The 21,302-nt window shown below is 43.9% G+C and overlaps 1 protein-coding gene across 1 annotated transcript in view; it reads left to right on the top strand.

Moving 5' to 3' along the window:
• The window catches only part of Enox1 (ecto-NOX disulfide-thiol exchanger 1), a 562,855-nt gene that overhangs the window by 462,280 nt on the left and 79,273 nt on the right, over nt 1-21,302 (top strand). The window contains exon 13 of the mRNA XM_059273297.1: nt 14,258-14,442. Coding sequence (XP_059129280.1) covers nt 14,258-14,442 — 185 coding nt within the window. The remainder of the gene's footprint in view (nt 1-14,257; nt 14,443-21,302) is intronic.

Below are 21,302 nucleotides of genomic sequence, written 5' to 3'. Positions count from 1 at the left end.
GAGGCTACCATGAGTCTTTGGTCATCGTGAACACCTGAGGTACTTGAGGCCTAATTACTGGAACAGCCCTCCAACACCATGTTTCAGATCCATTAAATGTGAACGTGGCTGAGAAGCCATAGATATGTAGGCCAGTTACTAATGAAAAGTTCATATCCATTGATTTTCTTCTATGTCTCTCCATCTAAAATCTAAAAGTGTGGCTCCAAGGCTGTCAAAATGGGACACTGGCCAAAAGAATCAATATCAGACCATATTAAAGCACATGCTGTTACATCTTAGCACCATGATATACTGCTGATGGGCATCGATGTCCTCATCCTCCTCTGCTTTTCTGTTTCATTGTTCATCTAAGCACAGTTGCTATCATCAAGCTATTGGACCCTGACCAGACATTATCCTGACCAGGGAGCCACATACTAATGGAAAAGGAACTTGAAAAAAGGAATTGTTTTCTTTCTTATTTTCAGGAATTCCACTTGCCATTGTATGTTTATCTTATAATTAGAAGCCCTGGAAATCGATGTTTAAAGCAACCTACAAATTGTTACTATATTATGCTTTTCTGTGTCTTCGAGATACTTCTCTTGTATCGATTGAGTAGTTTTGATACTTGGAACAGACAATGTGTTCAGCAGCTGGGACATCCCAGTTTCAGGACACAACATGTAAAACCTCCTGAGAAATTTTTAAGGAAGAAAAATTTTTATTGAAGCTCCAACCAGTAGCAGAGACATGGAGAGAATCATATCTGGGGCAACAGTTGCATGCCAGTGTTAACTGCAGAGCTTTGAGCTGGACATTGCCAAGTCCACAGTGAGGCCTTCCTGATTCTACAGCTCCTGCATTCCCAATTGGGGCATGTTGAGTCATTGCAGCTTGAAGCAGTTACAGAAATTTTCATTTCCCAGAATTGCTTAGAAACTTGTAAATATCTCACTGTACTCTTATATACACTGCCCTGGAGTATCAGTTAGTGATGCATCTGATCAGATCTGGAAAAGGAATCATGTTTTAGAGATTTTAAATGGCACAATAGAAGGTTCCCAGTGTAGTTGCTAAGTGATAAAAGCACTCACAAAATGGCATATGTAACTCCAAATGTGTGCTTATATATGTGTTATATTCAAATTTTATATATATATATATATTATGAGATCTATAAGGAAATGAGTAAAAATATTTAGAGTGTATATCTGTAAAAGATGATAATTTGATTTTTTTATTATAAGTGATTTTTTTTCTTCTTTGTGTACTTCCAAAATGTTTACAAGAGCTGTGTGGTGTTGTCTTAATAATACTGTGAGGCTCATTAAGTTTAAAGTTCTGAATCAAGAAATGTTAGCCAGACATCAGACTCACATCTGGATGGGGGTGAAGGTATAGCTTGCAGAAAGAAGGGTACATAGAAAAGCTGTAGCTGATGACAGAAAGCTTCAGAGTTCTCTTTATTAAAAAAAAAAAAAAAAACTGGCTGTGAATAATGTAGCTGGTATTGAAGAGGAGAACATGATTAAAGGCCAGTTATTCATTTCAACAATCCCAGAGTCCAAGCTTCCTCTCCAGTAACACCGTGGCCTTACTGGTCCTGCAGACACTAAACCTGTAGCAGAAATGCTTCCTGGAATGGTAAATGAGCTTGGTGCTGACAGTTTAAGGAGCCTTAGAAAGTTAGCTGACCAGTTCCCGCAAGCATTGCATTGTAAAGGTGCACCCAGTAAACTGTTTTTAAGTCCACTCCAACAAAAATAAATATTCAGAAAACTGGCACAATCTGTTTTCTGGTTGAATGACATTTTCTTAAAGAGTGTCTGCTATATGGATATAGACAGAAAGAAGAAACAATTTGAAGAAATGTTGGGAATGGATGAACCATACACACAGTCATAACCAATGTTCTCTGTTACCTAACTCTCCAAAGTGATAAAGAGAAAAATAAGGCTGCTTCTCTCTGAACATGAGCACACACTAAATGACTGATCTAAGCTGCAATATCAGCCTTTTGACTTCCCATAGTGTTCCCCATTTTCTTTGCACCCCCAGGGCCTGGGAGAGAGAGCCCACAAAACTATCAGTGTATCGACTCAACATCTAATTCCAGGACTTATTGAAGTGCCTCTCCCTGTTGCCCTGTCCCTGGGGCTTTTCTTTATGAGATATGCCTCTAAATACATCTTTAAGATATAAAAGTCTGAAGGAGAACACACAGGGCAATATCAATGTCACTGCAGTTCCCACACCCAGAGAAGGTTGATTTTGGAAGAGATGCTGAAAGCCATATGTTTCCTCTCTCCCCAATATTCTGAATGTAACAAGGACCCAAACTGAGTCTTTGTACCCCCAATAATAAGTGGAATTGCTTAATAAATATAAGCAGTCAGTAGTGGACCTTGTTGCGCTATTCTAAGTTGTAAGGCTCAATCTCTAATATATTGGCTAGTCTTTGGGGACAGGATAAGAGCTGTCATTCATTCTTTTAGTGACTTACCAGTCAGTTTCTATTTTTATCTCCACACCAGACTCTTCTAGTATAGTCTGTGTAATTCCTAAACCATGCCTTTCCCTGGCCTTAACTCTTTGCCTCTGTGAGTCATCTTAGGCATTGTCATAATACAAAGCAGTGACAAAATTGAACAACATTCGCTGAATCCTTACAATGTGTCTGGGACCATGGCTTTTGTCTGGAAGTGACAGATTAAAGGGGAAATTGCTGAAGTCTTGTAAGTCTAATTAAGACTCAGTCCCTGAAGTGAGAGTATTGCTTGTAAATTCCAGGAAGCCCTCCCAGCCTGTGATCAGTCCTCCTCCTCCTCCTCCTAGAATAGCATCGGGTCCTGGGTCCACACTGTCTCCCCTGCTGCGCACTCACCGTCCCCGCCAAAGGCCAGGAGAGAACCCTTGATGTAAAGAATGGCAAAGGACGAGAGAACCTGAAAAAAAAACGACTGTTCATCTCAACTGTGAGCCTAAGAGAAACCTTGGTGTGCTTTATGCTGATGGGGTGAGCACATCTGAGGTGGGAGAGCCTCTCACACCCCCCATACCCCTTGCAGGGCCCTTTTCTCTCCAAATGCTCAGCATTGTACACGGTAGGCAGATGATGGATCATTGGATAGATAAGAAACGACAACTAGGAAGAACTAATTTCTCATCTCTTGGGGGATGTTTCTGTTCTTCATTTGGAGCCAAACATGAAAACAAAGACTCATTTCCCTTTACTTCACAACATGTTCATATTTTTCAGATAAGGACCCTGAGACATTAGTTCCAAGTCTGAGAATTGGTACCAATTCAAAGTCCCCCCCCACCCATTCTCTGTCTTTGTATGTGTGCGTGAGGGAGGCCACAGGACAACCTTGACTATTGTTTCTCAGGTACCTTTGGGGTTTGTTTGCCCACCTTCTCCTCCACCAGCCTAAAACTCACCCTGCAGGCTGGGCTGGTTGGCCAGCTGGTGAGATCCAAGGATCCAGCTGCCTATGTCTCCCACCGCAGGGGTCACAAGCATGCACTGTAGTACCTGGCCTTACTACTTTTAACCTAGGTTCTGGGAGATCTGGGCATGCGTACAAGGCAAGCCCTTTACCTGAGCCTTCATCCTGTCCCCTCGCCTTGTCTTTCTCCAGTCTCCTGGTGCCTCCCTCCTTCATAGAGTCCATGTTAGCTGGGCTCCAATGTTGATGGGAACAGGACTATGGAGGGACAGAGACGCCATCTCCCTCATGATCGCCGCTCCTCAGCAATCCTGGGTGGTCCCCCAGGCTACTCCCCCTCTTATCTGTGGAATTGGGCTTTCCTGCTTGTGTATCAGAGACTCATGTGTAACTCTTTAGGGCGGAAAGGATGAGACAGGTTATTAAATCATGGGGTAATATGGACAGGTAAAGGACAAAGCTAAGAGAAAAAGCAATGGTATCATTTGAAATTAGAACTAGGTTGAAATTACTACAGATGAAAAATACATCTTTATTTTTTATTATTAATACTTTTATTATTATTAGTGAAAGTTGTTAGGTCCTTGGGCTTTTCGACTAGAAATTAACATTTAAATTAGACTTTTTTTCAGCTCTATAACATTTAGGCTCCTAAGGAATATTATAATTGATGCCAGACCATCAGCACTGTGTTAACAAAGCGCTTTATAGAAAGCTCTCCACAGCACTTTCTCTCTCGAGTTCAGTAAGAAGCGAGTAACAAGAGAACTGCCTCCTCCAAGGAATTCCTTTAACCTTTCCGAAACAAAATATTTCATGCTAATTCCTGCTTAATTGGAAGGAAGTCATTTTTTTAAAAAAAAAATATCGTTGACTATGGGCTTGAAGCCTGTTCCATCCCTGACCTCTTTAATTTAATCAAGGTCACCTAATAAACTTGCCCAAACAGCTCTATTTCTCAATTAGAAAAAGATAGTGCAGTTTAGAAGCATTTAGTGTGTGATTAATAGCGCTCAACTGGGGATTCAGTACTTGCAGGGCCTTTGTGAGGAGCTGCTGCGGAGAATAAAACGTTCATACCTGAAAACTATGCTCATCAGAAACTCAAAACAAATCACTTTAATGAGCAAAGCAAAAAAAAAAAAAAAACTGGCTGAGCAAGGTTTGTGAGGAAGGTTATCGTGCTCAGTATAGAAAGGCTCTTCATGTCTGAACGTCTCTCTCCAGTGGAAAAAGCTGCTATAAGTTAGCCTTGCAGACAGTTTATAAAATACACGCTGCTTTTCCTGCCCAAGGACTCCAAAAAAGATGGCCTCCAAGTTGCCCAAATCAGGCTTCTAGAGAACTCACATTCCAGGGCTGGAAAGAAGTAACGAGAGAATGTTAGAAGTCTGTGACCAGAGCCGTCTGTGTGGATGAAACACTCAGCGTTCTGAGAAGCCACCCTTGGCCTCCTCCTGCGTAGACTTTCCACTTCGTGGGCTTGAGGATGGCCAGACTCCCCCGGAAGCTGTTTTGAAGAGGACATTATTCAGGTGGTGAATCATTAGAATGCTTGAGAAAGGAACATGCGAGACCGAGAACTGGTGGCCCCAGTGCAGCGCTGACCAGCATGGAGAAATAACGAAGTCAGACCAAGCCAGACTCCTAGATGCAGCTTAATGTTGTTTCTGGGACAGCTTGTCAAAGGGTGTCCCCTCTCCAGCCATCAGCTTCCTTAAAGGCAGCATGCGTTCCTGCTTTTTTCCTTAATAAGATTATGGGAAAGAATCAACGGAAGGATTTATGGCAAGTTGAAAATACCTTGTGCTGTAATGGAGAGTTTAAACATGGTATAAATGAGCGTCCCAGTCTGGGCTACACATAAGAATCACCTGGGGACCTGCTGCAGGTACCCATGCCCTGGGTTAATGCCCAGTCATCTGTTACTAAAACACACCCCAGGAGAGTCTGAAGTACAAAGGACGGAGAGAGGGCCTATAACGTTAGGGCTGATGGCTATTTGTGGTAGTAGATGGGAAAGGAAGGAACAGACAAGACAAGGTAATAATATGAGAGAGACTAAAACCAAGGACAACGGTCACCATGTGTGATGGACAGAAAGTGACTGGGCCAAAGGAAAGAGAACGGAGAGGAAGCAGTGTCCATCTAGTGTGTAACGCCCTGGTGAAGAACTTGCCTGTGCCAGCATATTCGGAGTATTCACTGATTAGTGTAGGAAGGGTTGCTTGAATAGGGAAGCAGGATGAACTGGCCCAGAAAGACCTGGTACCAGTGCCAGAGTTCCTGCTGCCTTTATGCTGCTCTAGAAGAGCCAAGACTGTCCCCCTGTGTTGGTGGTCAGAGAGGAAGCAGGCATGCCAGGCAGTTTCCGGGGAGTCACATGTTTGCAGCCCGTGAATGGCCTGGGAAGAGCTTGCCCACCTGAAGGACCTCCTCTCCTGTGGCAGAGGCCAGGCCAGAGGCTGAGGTTCAAGGGTAAATTAGTTATTAAAGTTCAGTCAGACTTCCTCAGAGGGAGAACCACAAGCCAGCCACGGCGAGGAAGATAGCGGCTAAGAAAAGCAGTGTGGGGGATCAGGAGGGTGGAGGCTTAGTCTGGAAGATTCTCAGAAGCACTCAGTCACAGCGTCCAGAGTGGAACAGGAAAGAGGTCAAGGAAATGTAGAAGTATACCACAGACAGCAGAGATGCCTCGAAGACCATGCCCGGTGACGAAAGCTGGGACAAGGTCCTTTCCCTGACAGAGATGCCATTAGGAGGCGCTGAAAGAGATCAGGTGTCCAAACCTAATGAAAGACCCGGGACTGGCAGAGCATTACAGGTGGCATTAGGTCCCCGCTCCTCCGACCCTGCTGCACAAGGTGACAGCTCTTACAGTACTCTGTGGAGAAGGAGGGTGAGGGCTGCTCCCAAGTAAGCTGGGGTGAGATTGCACGTGGAGAGCGGGGTGCCTTCCTCAAAGCACAGGTGCAGCTGGGCTGAGCCAGAGATCAGGTTCGGGAAGCAGCGCTTGAGAAAGAGGCACAGAGGGCTGCTGAACCACCCAGGGCAGGATGCCTGCGCTTCTTGGGAAATGGTATTATCATCATCATCATCGTCGTCATTTGTGTGTGTGTGTGTGTGTGTGTGTGTGTGTGTGTGTGTGTAGTGCATGCATCAGGAAAAGAAAAATAGTGCTTTTTAAGGGGGAAGAACCCTTCCATATGGTTCCTCATGCTGTGGTGACCCCCACCATAAAATTATTTTCATTGCAACTTCACAACTGTAATTTTGCTACTGTTACGAATTATAAACATTTTTTTGGAGATAAAGTTTTGTCAAAGGGGTTGCGACCCACAGGTTGAGAACCTCTGGCCTAGGCGGCGCCTCCTCCTGGAATCTGCCCAGGCCTTGTTCAGTCAGTTTCTGCCCCGCACTCTCTGATCCCGTGTCACTTCCGCCTCCTCCCCAGTGCGCTCTCAAACAACAGCATTTCTCCTCTGGCCGCCACCCATTGTTCACTAACTTCTCAGGCCCTCCTTTCTGCCAGCCTCTGAGGTCAGGACAATGGGGGGAAGAGCCTGGCTCCCTGGGCCAGCCCTGCCTCAGCTTAGCCCAGAGTGGCACTCAGCCGGGGTGGCCCTAGTCTCCCCTTCTCTCACCCTTGTGGACCCCAAAGTTGGCTCTGACTTGACAGCAGATCCCTCGGCCCTGGTGATGGCCGACCTTGCCATTGGAAGTCAGCATGCCTGTTTCTTTCCCTTATTTTCCTCTGAGGAAGAGCGGGTAGGGTGGTAGCAGAGGTAGAAGCTGATGTGAGTCTCAACAGTGTCAGGAGCCCCAGCCACACCTCCCGGGCCTGCCCCTGCTGCAGACTTCTTCATTAGGAAGCGCTAAGATGGGGAGGGACAGAGGATGTGTTTTCTGAGTCACCTGCTGCCGCTCGCGCCTCCAGGCTCACGTTTAAGCCGGCATAATGTCAGGCTCTGGTTTACCTGCGCTCCTCAAATTACCCTTATTCCACCGGCCTCACACAAAGATGGAAATAGACACTGCCTTGTGTGTCTGTTTAGTGCTCCCTAATAATAGCTAATGTGCAGACGATAATGCGCCCTGCAAACATAAAGTGTTATGTCAATGCTAAGTCGTAATAATAATAATCCTGCAGAAATGTAGCATAAGGAATTTCCATGAGCAATTTGAGGATGATTGTTGCTTCAGAGGGAATACAGGTATTATTGAGAAGCAGACCAATTGTACTCTGCTGACTCCGGAAGAGGCTCCGTAGCAAAAGATTGGTTCGTTGGCAGATATCCCACTATGCCCCCAGCTCTATGCCTGGCCACCGGGGGCATGGGCAGGGATAACAGCCCCAGGGCTTGGGCATTCATGGAGGTGTTTGATGTTTTTCTCTGATCCTCATCTACCACCAACAGTAGACCAGGGGACAGATCTTTGGGAGGTCAGAGCTTCAGGAAGAGCATCTCTGCCATTTCTCCTTCAACTGGAGGCCACAGACAACAGAGGCAGCAGATGGGTGTGAGTTCCAATGATTAGGCAATGTATATCACCTTCGGGTTATTTAAAGGGCCAGGATATTTGGTCTCTGGAGTTGACACAATTAAGGGAGCCACATTAACAACTTAGACTCCATGAGCTCAGTGACCAGTGAGCATCCCTGAGCCCTCCTAGAAGACAGAGGGCGTAGAAAGGAGTCCCCCTGTGGTTTGTGTGAGGGCTCTGGATTGCAGAGGGGTGGGAGTAATTTCTCCACGGATCAACCCCAGTTTTCTCCTGAGGAAAATGTTTACGTTAGACTAGGGTCATCCCTCCCGTTTTTTGCAGCTAGGCCTCTGCAGCAGAACTCTTCCCAAACAGCCAGAACGGACTGCTTGACCTCCATTACAAACAAGCCACTCCATTAGGAGCCCCTGTCCCCACCTTTCTCAGACTGCAGCATTTAGCTGCCTTTGGGCCACCCGTAGGGCCACAGTCTGTACCATTAACTAGCTGTGTCACCTCAGCATCGCTGACACTTGGTCCCATCACCTGTAAAATAGAATTGATAATCATATCCACGGTACCACGTTCTTGTGAGGGCGGAAGGGGGCAAACACTGTGGATGGTGTGTTCAGCTTTCATGTTGGGTTTAGATCTAGATTTGGGTGGGTTTTTTTTTTTCTGATATTGTGGTGGTGGTGGTGGTAGTGGTGGTGGCATTAGTGGTACTGAATGTAGGGCCTCATGAAGAGAAAGCAAGTGCTCCACCAGCCAGCTACAAATCTAGTCCTGAAAGTTGTGTTTACAGTAAAACTGGAGCTACTGCTGTTACTTGGGGGAAAGTGTGGCGGGAAAGTGGATTGGTGGCTGTAGCTTTTGTCCAAGTCTCCCCTCACTGCTAGGGAGGTGCTGAGGATGGTGGGTAGGGCTGAGCTTTCACGAGTGTGAAAGGGGCAGGGGACATATGGAATTAACCAAGAAATACAACCAGACTGGCCAGCCAGGCATGTTGTTCCTTCCGCAGGAACTGTCCAAACAGAATAACCCAGGCTAGCTCAGGAAATGGAGTGGAATGAGCAGGAGCTTCCAGGTGTGGTCTCAGCATCAATCTAGTCCCTTAGCACCACCTGGCGACCTGGTATGTTTAACCTTCAGACCAGATACAGGAAACTACAAACCTGGTAGAAAGCCCAGAACTAAGTGTTTCAGTCAGTCTACCAAGAGATTCTAACACGGGCTAATATTTGAAGAGTGTCAAGTTAAGGTAACCCTGGAGGCCATAGAAGGTCCCAATTTCCATGGCTTTACAGAAAAAAAAAAATGATTTTTGATCCCAGAACAGTCTGTTTTATGTCAGAGCTATCTCAGAAGCAAGAAGAGCATGGGGGACTGTGCAGGTGTCATGGAGGGTCCTGGCTTGCATTCTGCCGTTAAGAACTGGTCCAGCACACCTCCTAGTATGGTCACCTCTCACCTAGTATGGCCACTGCATGGCACTGAATGATGTTTTCAAACAGGAAACAGGTTTGAGAAGAGAAGCATGGGTTTGGGTGCACAGCATGATGGTCTCTGCCATAGAGCAGCCAATGAGGACCTTGGCTACCCCACAGACATGCTTACACAGAGGAGCAGATAGACCTATGAAAGAGTCCTCAGGTCACCGAGTCTTAGCTACAGCCCTTTCGTCAGACATCAGAAAGCAAACTTCTGACAGAGAGGGGAGCCCCTGAGGCTCTGAGATACTGTAGGATCATCTCCCAGGCCTTCAGCCTAACCCTGCCTCCTTGTGTATAAGGACAATTGCCTACCTGGACAGCAGCCAGTGAAATCCTTAGGAAAAGACTTCCTTTGTGCATGGGAAAGAAATACACAATTTAACCACATCCTCCCAGCATTCCAGAGTACAGCCGGCAATGTAGAGAGAGAATGTTAAATACAGCATTCCCCAAAGACACAAAGACGAACAGTTCCAGAGAAATGCAAATATTGCCAGCAACAATATGTTAAAGCATTTTATTATTTAGTTACATCTTGCCTGAGCATGAAAAAGATATTAACACACTGTCAGCTTACTGGGACATAACCCAAAATAACTTACATTTTTCATATATTGCTAATTATTTTTCTGAGGCTGGCTCAGGCTGGTAAGAGAGAGATTTCAAGGCTTTCACCAGATTATTTACTTAAAGAAGTTAAGTATGCCATTATCTGTTCCCATGGAAACCCAGTCAGTAATCCAGGCAATGGAGGAGGAGGTCACTTTGACCATAATTAATATAGAAAATAATGGTTTATATAGAATCTGGTAAAGGATACAATGAGATGCCATGTAATACCTTTAAACCTTTTTCTCAGCAATGCAATGTAATCTCTGGATCAGTTCTCGCAGACCAGTGACACTTCAGAACTTTAACTAATTCAGTGCTAATTCTCCAAATACAACGCAGTTTTCCTTTGCGGGAATTTACCCAATGCTTTTAGTTGCTCTTTTGTTTCAGACAATTCCAGTATCTAGAATTTTCTAAAGTACACAGCGAGTAAGAATACATGAGTGTATCTGTCAGCTTTACCCCTCCTAAATTGTATACAGTATGGTTCCTTGCCTTGATTTCTCAATAAATCGTAGGTTGGAGAACTAACAGGTCACAATCCAGGCACCACTAGATTTAAAATTGCCAGCAGTCGGTTTAGTTGTGCTTGGTGTGATTCACAAGTAGGCTGTTGTATAGGATTCTTTTTAAAACTGAAATTTGGTGATCCACATGGATGGCTCTTCCTAAATATTTCAAATTTATTGGAACACAGCATACTCTATGAACGTTTTTATTCAGAGGTAGATAGTCATTCATTTTAATCCTCACACTTATTTGAGTAGTGGATTTCTTGCACTGTCTCTTAAGGTAAATTTTATTGTAGAAGCTTGGTGACACATTTATCAAGACTGTTTAATTTAGTACAATGTCCCAGAAAAAAAAATGCAAGCAGAAAAGAAGAAAAATGAGTTGACCTTTCAAGTTTCTGGGTTTCTAACACACCAAAAACTGACAGGCATTATTAGGACTTGGTTTCTTTCAGAGTTCTAGTTCAAGAAACATATCACAGCCTCTTCCAGGCAGCCTTGTCAAAGGGGTACATGTGGGGCCACTGCATGATGCCGAATAACGTTTTCAAACAAGGAACAGGTTGCCTCAAGTTAACTGGAGTCAATACACAATTTCTCACCCTTTAGAAAATAACAACTTTGCCACCACGGGTATGACCAAGTTTGGTTTTTGTAAATATTAAGCCTGAAATTATTTAATCAGGAACATAAATCAGTTATATGCCCTAATTATGAAGATGGTGATGGGATTGGTTATGGTATTGATTTTTTGAGGGGAGAGGAAATTTACAGCTGTTTTCTTTCTTTCCCCCCCTTTTAAACATCATGATCTTGCATTCCTGTTCCAGGAGTGTACCCAGCACCATAGTCTGCTTGCCAGGCACAGTGGTCATGGCTTAGCCAAGAATAAGAACTCTCAGCTGGACCACTCCATAGGCTTATAAGAAAAGCCCGAGAATAATGGATGGAACTTTCCCTGTATGTATTTATGTTCAGATGATTTATTAAAATAATGCTGCTGGCACATGCTTTATAGCTGCTTGCATTTTTGCTACACAGATTTTAAGATATCTTGCAGACTATGCAATTCATTTGGAAAATGTAATTTTCATCCCTGCATACTAATCGATTTCCTCACAAACACCTGCTATCAGTTATGATAATAAAAATGCCACTCTGAATTGAAAAGGGGCCAAATAGAGCTTCCTAAGGAAATGACTTAAGTGTCTTTGAATGCCACCAAATGTAGTAATGTGCTCGTGTAGTGCCAACACTTTTTTCATCGTTTGCATCCTCAGTGATTTTGCCATGTTACAGCATCTCTCTTTGAAATAATGCCTCATAGCCCTTGCCTTGGGGAGCAGTGAGCTGATGGCTCAGGACACCCTGGTGTCTCAGGGTGGGGCAAGATTTGAGGGACAGCTACACACTGTTAGAAAGCATCAACCCGTGCTCCTAGGGAAGCTCTGGGTTGTTTCTGATTTTAGAAGTCCTTGGAAAGTGTAAAAGCACCTACTCCTTGGCCCTGCACACCCACGTACACCAAATCAAATTTCCTCCACTCATTCTCTTCAGCCTCCCGTTCATTGCACGCACCGTTGCCGAACTAATCTTCCTAAATCACCAATTTCATCAGACCCTTCCATTACCCCAAACACCTTCAGCACCTCTCACCCTGTTGGGTCTGAATGCTCCCATGCTGTCGTCCCAGGCTCCACCTCTTGCTCACTGCTTGTAGGCTGCTAATCGCCTTTTGAAGCAAGTGTTTCTCATTACTGTCTAGAACGGCCTCCCTCTAACGGTCACTCCTGGGCCTTTGCTTATGGTCTTGCTCCTGAGAGCGCCTTCCCCAGTTCTAGGATTTTCATATTACAAAGCACACCTTTATTCTATCAATCTGTAGTCTCCTTTTGTATTTCAAAACCCCTCTAGGATGTATTCACTTGTCATATACCTTGATACTAAGTTGCTTATTTATTTATTCAACCAATGTATATTGAGTACCTACTTTATGCAAAACATGATCCTACCCTTTTTGTCCTCTAAATGCATTAGTTTCCTTTAGGAGTGCCAGTTTTTATTTTGTTTCAATAGGACTTGGGAAAAGTGATATGTCCTGTTGTTCTCTTTTGTGATCTAAGATACCAAGACAGACTAGGGCATAAGGAAGTATGCAGTAAATGCTTGTTGACTAATTGATCCCTAATGGCTTTATGCTGGGAGTTTCCTGATTAATTGCATGTTCTGTTTGATTAGTATTTCAGTGTGAACTATTCATAGATTATCATTTTTGCAAAGTGGAATACTGTATAACACTAAACTGTAAAGCTATTATTAACATAGTTTGATGTTTGCTCTTTGGGGAGAGAATTTGCTGGGGCCTCAGAGTGCCTGAGTAAAGCTCTATGGTCATCAGATGTTCAGTGGTGCCTAGAGGTTGCTAGCTGACCTCCTTCTGGCCCTAGGTCATGGCAAATGGCGGGTGGGACATGGACATGAACACAGGGGGCTCTACACTATACCTTTGCATACCATAAGTCAAAATCCATGGAGACACTTCTAGTAACAAACTTTGCAAGTGTTATTTTACGTTTCCTTTCAAAAGTAAACAATGGCTTCCATAAGGGGAGAGAAACAGTGGGCCACTACATGAAGAGTGTGTGGAAGACGTTGGTTTTGAACAGTTGTTAAGAAGTGAACTCACATGAACTGACACAGCAGTGTCAGTTAGAGCTTGGCTGACTGACCAGAGCCCGGATTTACGTTCTGTCTCAGTTACTTTGACCACACTGGTGATCGATTTCTCTGTGTCTCATATGGCCGTCACATGTTAAAATAGGGATCAGTAGACTCACATCTAGGCCTGATGGGGCGACTCAGTGGGCTAGTTCATATGTAGAAGCCCCTGATCCAGGGCCCTTACTGTGGCAGTAGCCAGCAGACTATTGTTATACTGCAGAGCCCACAAAGCATGAGATGGAATGGAAGCAGGGCAAGAGATTCCTCCCCTCTGTCTGTCTCCTACCACCCTATCACTCAGGGTTAGATGTTTCTGGAGCCCTGAGGTATCTAAGACCCTAAGCAAACTGCCTTGATTTCTCAGGGAGAAGGAGATGGGAGATTATACAAATTAAGTCTTTGTCAACACATTGAGACTATCAGGTTTCAGGGAGGAGCAGAGCAACCATTCAGCCTTGTAGGCAGAAAGGAATTTTAATCTGTTGGTGAAGCAGGTGGAACTAGGTTTCCATTCTGATAGCAGTTAGAGAAAACAATTTGTACAATTTGTCCCGGCAATAGAGCAAGAAGGAGCGGTGTGCATATCTGTTCCTCCCTCCCCTGGGAGGCTGCTGCATGCCTCAGCCTGTGAAACAGCCACTTATTTGACAGAAAGAAGCAGTCCAAGAGGCTGAGCAGTCACACAGCCCGAGAGAGGACAGTCAAGCAGTAGATATGATGGTTGCCAAGAATTCTGAGCATCCCCAGCACTGAGCATGGCAGATTAGCTTTTGGGAAGGTGTCCAGCTTTTTGTCTAGCATGTGATAGGTGCCATCCCCCAAAAGATCAATTCCTAAGGTGGTCCACACCAACTGTTAAACAAAGAGCCCTGAGGTAAGGCAATCAGGGTTTAACTTCTGAGTTGATATGAATCCCGGTTTAGGAGAGACTTTCCTACCGAAGGACCCCTCAATCTGGGCAGGAAGGTGACTCCCCAAACTTCTTCTGTTTCTCATACAGCCCTGGCTGCTCAGGCCTATGCCCTCAAAGAAGAGAATGACAGTCTCCGGTGGCAGCTGGACGCCTACAGAAATGAGGTGGAGCTGCTAAAGCAGGAGAAAGAACAGCTCTTCCGGACAGAGGAGAACCTCACCAAGGACCAGCAGCTGCAGTTCCTGCAGCAAACTATGCAAGGCATGCAGCAGGTACTGGCCACGTGGTGCTGAGAGAATGGGCCTGTGTGCATTTGCGTGGGGGTGAAAGACAGCGGTTGGCTGGAAAGGGTGAAGGAAGAGAAAGGATGACCAGAAAGCTAAGTCCATGGCAAAGGAAAGCGCTGAAGGCTATTGTGAGAGCTAGACTCTGGAAAAGCCAAGCCAGGGAAATCTGCTGAGAATCACCCTGAGGACAGGAAATAAAGGGCAAGAATTTGGAGGGTTAAAAAGTGGTATATGAATATGTGTGTGTGTGTGTGTGTGTGTGTGTGTGTGTGTGTGTGTGTCCGTGATTTGTGGTCAAATTCTTGTTGACTGTAATAACATGTTTTATACTTAGAGGAGTCTTAAGTTCAAAGCTGACAGCTGATCTTTCGAAAGCTATGTGTTTGGGTTTTTGTTCATTTTCAAGATCATCATCAATACAAAGTATATTCTTCCTGTCTCTGGATTATTCTTAGGGTCTCGTCGGGTTGAAGAGTTGATTGTTGGGTCTGGAAAGATGGCTCCATCTGTGAAGTGCTTACCAGGCAAGCCTGATGACATGAATTCAATCCCCAGAACTCATGTCAGAAGGCTGAGTGTGCTGGCAGGATTATACTTTCAATCCCAGCACAGGGGAAGTACAGACAGGCACAGCCCTGGGGCTTGCTGGCTCCCAAGCCTAGCCTAATTGGCCAGCTCCTGTCTCAAAACCCAAGGTGCCTGAAGAATGATACCGAAAATAGATCTCTGGCTCCACATGCATGAATGTGGTGTGCATGCCCTGGCGCACAGGAACACATACACACACACACACACACACACACACACACACACACACACACACACACACGAAGTGATTGCTGATGGAATGGATGAGTCCTGAGTTGGGGCTACAGAGCTATAGGAAAGAAAAGCCATGCTTTTGTTGAAGAATACCAGACTGTAGTCTGGCACACTCCATCCAAAGGCCTCTGGACTCTGGAGAATTTGTAGCTGTCATTAAAAAGAAGGTGGCAGCTGTGATCTGAGAGCTTAGGGGGAGCCTGTGCTATGGGAAATGCGGAGAGAGGAAAAGCCAAGGATGGACAGTTAGGGAAACGGAATCAAAAAGATTCATAGGTGGATATGTATCTGAACATATCCATTGATAAATAGTGTTCTCCAGGCATTGGGGTCTTGTTAACTTAAAATAATAGAGCATAAATTGTCACCATTGCACATGGGCATCTTTTAATTACTCCTTTAAGGATACAAAACCAACCAATGCTTTCTGGTGGGGGGATTCTTTTTGTTTAAACCAGAGAAAGCTATTAGGTTGGTGGGAAGCTTGATTATGGTGAATAAAGTGATTTCTGAATTCCCCATATTCACACTGGCTGTTCTTTTAAACCAGGAACATGAGTTGCCTACGAACATGTTTTTATGATTAGGAGTGACTACCACAGAAACATGAGTCAGACCAGGAAAAATAATTGAGAAGGAAGAGTATAAAAAATAAAGTTTAAAAAAAGGATAGCATGTTGGGAAGTGAGCAGTGGTCAGGTCATAGAGACTGTCTTAAACATCTCTTGCCATTTTAAAGCAAATTTTTGAGTCCTGGCTCTGAGTCCTAACTGGTTGATGTTCACAGTGTGTGTTAGACTAATCAGTGAGATTCGGAGGTCAGAGCCAGCCAGGAAAATGTCACTGCAGTCATTGCTCAGGTCCCTGCACTTGGAAAGCTGATGTAACAGCTGCTGTGTGGGGTTCCTGGGGTTGTCCATATGCCCCAACAAGGGGCACGGGGATGAGGCTTGCCAGCATGATAATCTGTCCCATTTTCCCCAAAGAACATGATGGCAGACACAGCCTGCAAACTACTGTCACACTTCAGGCAGCAGGCCCTCTTTGCCTCCTGAAAAGATGTCTCTAATTTCTTTAAAAGTAGATAAAACCTCTAGGCTTGTTGCAGCGTGCAAGATTGTTCTACATTGGGGAGACACCTGCTGGGGTCTCAGCATTGGAACATGAGCCATGCATCTTCTCCACAAAGGGCAGTATTGGGACTCCTTAGTCCTCCAGAGGAACAATGGCTGGTAGAGTTTCCTTTGCACGACTGCTCTGTTGATAGGAAATGCTCTTTAACACAAAGGTTCGCTTGTTCTTGTAGTGTGGGTTTGAATTCAGCATCAAAACTGATACCTCACATTCTGAAGGTTACAAGTTCAAGATCTAGGCATCACTAAGGTTGGCTCCTTCCAAGGCTGTGAGGAAGAAGCTGTTGCTGGTGGATTGCAGGCAGTTGGATCTTTCCTTAATTTGCAAACTAAGGTTTTTTTTTTTTCCAGTTCTCTGCTTTTGTTCTTATATGATGTTCTCCTTGTATGTGTGTCCAGATTTCTGCTTTGCATAAGAACCCAGCTCATGCAAGGTTAGGGGTCTACCCTTCTCCAGTTAGACTTCATTGTAGCTAATTATGTTTGCAGTGACCTCTTTCCCAAATAACCTCACCTTCTGTGGTTCGGAAGGCTGGGACTTCAATATGCAGACAGGATGGAATGTCTGAAGAATCATAACAAATCCATGGTAACCAAAGATATGCATTAAGTAGAGGATGAAAGGACCTGAGCTAAGAGTCAAGAACAGCCTGGTACCTGTGGGGCTCTGGCTTGTGTGAGACTCCTGGCATCATAAAGAATAAGGCAGGTGGGATCAGAGCTGCATCAGCACACCATGTGTGTGATGCTTCCTTATTACACAGAAGCACTTTGCCCATGGCCTTTACAATGGTTTTCATTTTTATTGGTTGTTAAGCAGGTACATGGCTACTCTGAGGCAACACATGTTTAAAATGTACATGCTTTTAAATGAGCATATTTCTACCATGGTCTGTCATATAGGAATAAATTACTACAACTAGCTCAATTTGGATCTCACTACAAAGCATCCTAACAACTGTAAAATACGTAGTCAATTCGTCGTAACAAATACCTGAGATTTGTAAACTTAGGTGTTTTGCCCATGGGTTCAGAGGATTTTGTGCATGGTCAGTTGGGTTTGTTGTTTCTGGGCCTGTGGCTGTATAAAATGTCATGGTGGAGAGTGTGTGGGGAAACAGAACTGACCACCTCTAGGCAGTCAGGAAGCGAAGGTAAGAATAGGGAGTCATTCAAGGGCACATCTCAATGACCTGAATTCCTTCAAATAGGCCCCACTTAAAGGATCCACCACCTTCCAACATCAGACCCTGATAGTGTACAAGTGTTCAGCATTACCAGCGTTTTGAGGATATACAAGATTCAAACCATAACAACTCTGATATGAGATTTCTGTAATTCATCTCCATTTGAGAGAGTCTTGCTCTAACAACAACAACAACAACAAACACACACACACACACACACACACACACACACACACACACACACACATACCATAATAAAGAGTCTTACATGGCCTTAGAAATAGCAGACAATTTTTAGAATTGCCTTCAAGTTTAGCCCAAAATTTCTGATATTTTTCCCTTTTTTAAGCCCTTGTCAATATGTTCCCCAACGTCACTCCCTTTCTTACGTGTTTATGAAAAAGACATTATGAAGCAGAGTTCTTAAACACGAAAAGCCTTAGGGTGACTTTGTCCTGTTGTTTCTAAGTTTGACTCTATGCTACACATGAGTCATAATTTAATAATATTAGACATTTCATACCTGAGGAAATAACAGCTTGTAGCCATGGTAACATGATCGCCTTTACCAAGCCATATGACAACAATTAAGTTAGCCTCTCTCTGCTGGAAGGCTAAGAAGGTTAGTGCCATTTTTTTTGCGTTCATTTATATCTTTAGGTATACAAATAAAGAATAAACATTTTAAGCTCTGTTCATCTTCAGATTGCTACACTGACTTGTTTTGTTAGATCTAGTAAAATAAAATTTCCTCCGTGGATGCCTTTAGTTCTATGAATGTTGACAAATGCTTACACTCATGTGAGCATCATGTGACCATCAATATGTTAGTCATTTCCATAGCCGTTCCCTCGGGCCCCTTGTTATTCAACCCCACTGCTAGCATCCACTGAGCTGAAATCTACACTTAACTAAAGCTTGCCTTTTCCAGGATCTTCCAGTCTGCAACCCGTTAAGACTGGCTGCTTTCACTTAGCATGCATTGGAAGTTCCTCTGCATTGCTATGCCCCTTTGCTCCATTTCCTGCTGAGGAGAATTCTATTGTTAAGTGAAAGCTACAGGTTATATCTAGTCACTGGTTCACAGTCATCTACGTTGTTTGCACAAATTTGCTGTGAATGTTCATTTACAAGCCTTCTATTAAACTAACTTTGCATTTTTTCTTGGGTAACTACCTATGATTGGGATGGCACAGAAAGCATCCTTCTTAAGACAACGCCATTATGTTTTCCAGAATGCCTGTACCTGATGAATCCCCATGAGACTGCAGGAGTATTCCAGGTGTTCTGTGCCCTTGACAGTTAATGTCAGTTTGCTGTTAGCCACCATAGTAAATGGATGGTAGTGTCTTGTTGTGGTTCGTCTATATCTAAATTTAAACAGTATTTTCATTTTTACTCATGATCATAGCCCAAAGGACCATATTCTTAAAACATAACCTTAAAAATGAGATGCTTATTATGAATTGTTCTTTCACAAATTTTTAATGTGTGTAATACATTTGGTTACTCTCTCCCTCACCCATTCATATTTCCCTCCTATCTTTGTCAGCTGCCCCTTTCAAAAAAACTTCTTTCTCATATTCATTTGGTTTGGTTTGGTTTTGTACCCCAAAGAGTTTGACTGTGGCCATCCGTGTGATCCTGGGTTTGGGACTAACCAAAGCTTGGTAGGATTACCAGTGGATATACAGCTAGGCCCTATGCCTCCTCATCTCCCAGAATCTGTTAGCTGCTACTAGATCAGCATAAGTGGTAGGCCCCATGAGCCCCTTGTCCATTCAGAAGCAGCTGCAGGGCAGGGCAGACTTTCATAGGCCCAGTGCCAGTGGGCACAGTTGCCATGAGTTAATGATGGCAGTGCCCATGCCACGCGTAGAAGACGGAATTACACAGCCGTTCTCCTTGCCTTCCGACTCTTACATTCTTTCTGTCTCGTCTTCCATAGTGTTCCCTGAGTGATGAGGGGACTCTAAATGTCCTAGCCTTAAGCTGTCCTTTACTCTCAGCATCTCTGGAGCCACAAGTCTCTGTATTCACCTGTTTTCAGAGTGGAGAAACTTCTCTGATTAAGGCTTTTAAGTCTATGTATATAAACATATTTAGAAGGTGTTTTGAATGCTATGTCAATTCAGCTAATCAGAAGTCACCATAGGGGCTGAGACCCCTTCAGTGATGGGTTTGGGACTGGGTTTACAGTACTAAGCATAAATCCCTTTTTGTAGAGTGGGCCTCAAATCCAATCAGAGTTGTTGGTTACTCCCGAAATAGTTTTGCCATTATTGCATCCATGGTTACATCTTTCCTGGCAGGTTGGTATGATAGTTCATAGAATTTGCAGATGGGTAAGACTGTTGTTGTCTTTACCTCTACCTCTGTCCCACAACCAGCAGCCTGCACAGGAGCAGCTAGCGCAATAAGCATTAACCAGCAGAGAGAAAGCTCGGTTTCACCTTGATTTCTCCGTAGATTGCATTCAGATTGTGTAGTATCTTCATCAAAAGTGTCTAGTCAACTTTTAATTGTGTTTCCAGATAGTAGGCTTACTCATTCTTCCTTCAGTTAAGAAAGTCAGATGTTGTACTGAGGCCCATGTGAGACAACTGAGAGGACTGATGAATATTCAAAAAATCAATGGGATGCCATTAAAACTGATGATCACAGAACTGTGTATGATTAATGATGATTGTTAGAGCTCTTTCGTAAATACCTAAGTGAATGCTTTTTAATAGTATTATCAAAGACAGCCTGAAAATCAGCCATGGTAGGCCAGTGAACCCATTGGTCTGTGTGGAGTAATGGTTCACCAATGTTCTAGTTTGACATTAGTAATGCCCAGGGCGTTTAGCTCTCTTGACAACATTTACCAAGGATAGATCAGGAAAAACAACATAAGCAAAAGAGGATTATTATGAGGAATACCACTTTAGAAACCAAGTGGGTATTTTTCTCTTTGTAATCAGAGTAGAACATACATATGATTTTCTTTATTTGTTATGGCACATGGATAAATGTTACTACTTTATGAAGATACAAAGTCTTCAGTAAAGTAAGATTAATTCCAGTTAGTTGTACAATATTTGGGGTGAGAGTTTGACTGTGGAATATATATGTATGAAATAAATTCTAGCATTTTGAAGTTAGAACATCAGTAAGTATATTTAGTCACTTGGAGATGTTAGGCCTGTCTTCTTGATGCTTGTTTAAATGACTCAGTTGCTTGGTAATTACTTTCTTGTAGATATAGAGAAAAGTTTAGAGTACAGCCCCTCTCCCTACCCACATGTAATGATGTGCATGTGTTAAAAATCAAGACAGAATAATGGCATCAGGTATGGTGCTGGGGTGGTAACAATGGCAGCTGTGGAGGTAATGGTGGCTGCCATGGTAGTGGTTGTGGTATTGAAGGTGGCTGTGGTAAGAATATGATGAGCATGTTGACTGAGGTAAGAATATTGGCTATGGTGATGCTGCTGGATATGGTGATGATGTTGGCTATGGTGATAATTCTGACTGGTGAAAATTGAACTGTGATAGTGCTGACTGTAGCGATGATGTTGGCCATAGTGAGACTGTTGGCTGTGGTGAGCATGTTGGCCCTGGTGAGAATGTTAGAGTGCTGTGGTGATGACCTTGGCTGTGGGGAGGACTGTTGCCTGCAGTGAGGATGCTGACTGATGGTAATGTTGGTTGTGGTGGTAAT

This window comes from Peromyscus eremicus, chromosome 9 (genome assembly GCF_949786415.1).
Source record: "Peromyscus eremicus chromosome 9, PerEre_H2_v1, whole genome shotgun sequence".
NCBI lineage: Eukaryota > Metazoa > Chordata > Mammalia > Rodentia > Cricetidae > Peromyscus > Peromyscus eremicus.
This window is presented reverse-complemented; position numbering and strand designations above follow the sequence as displayed.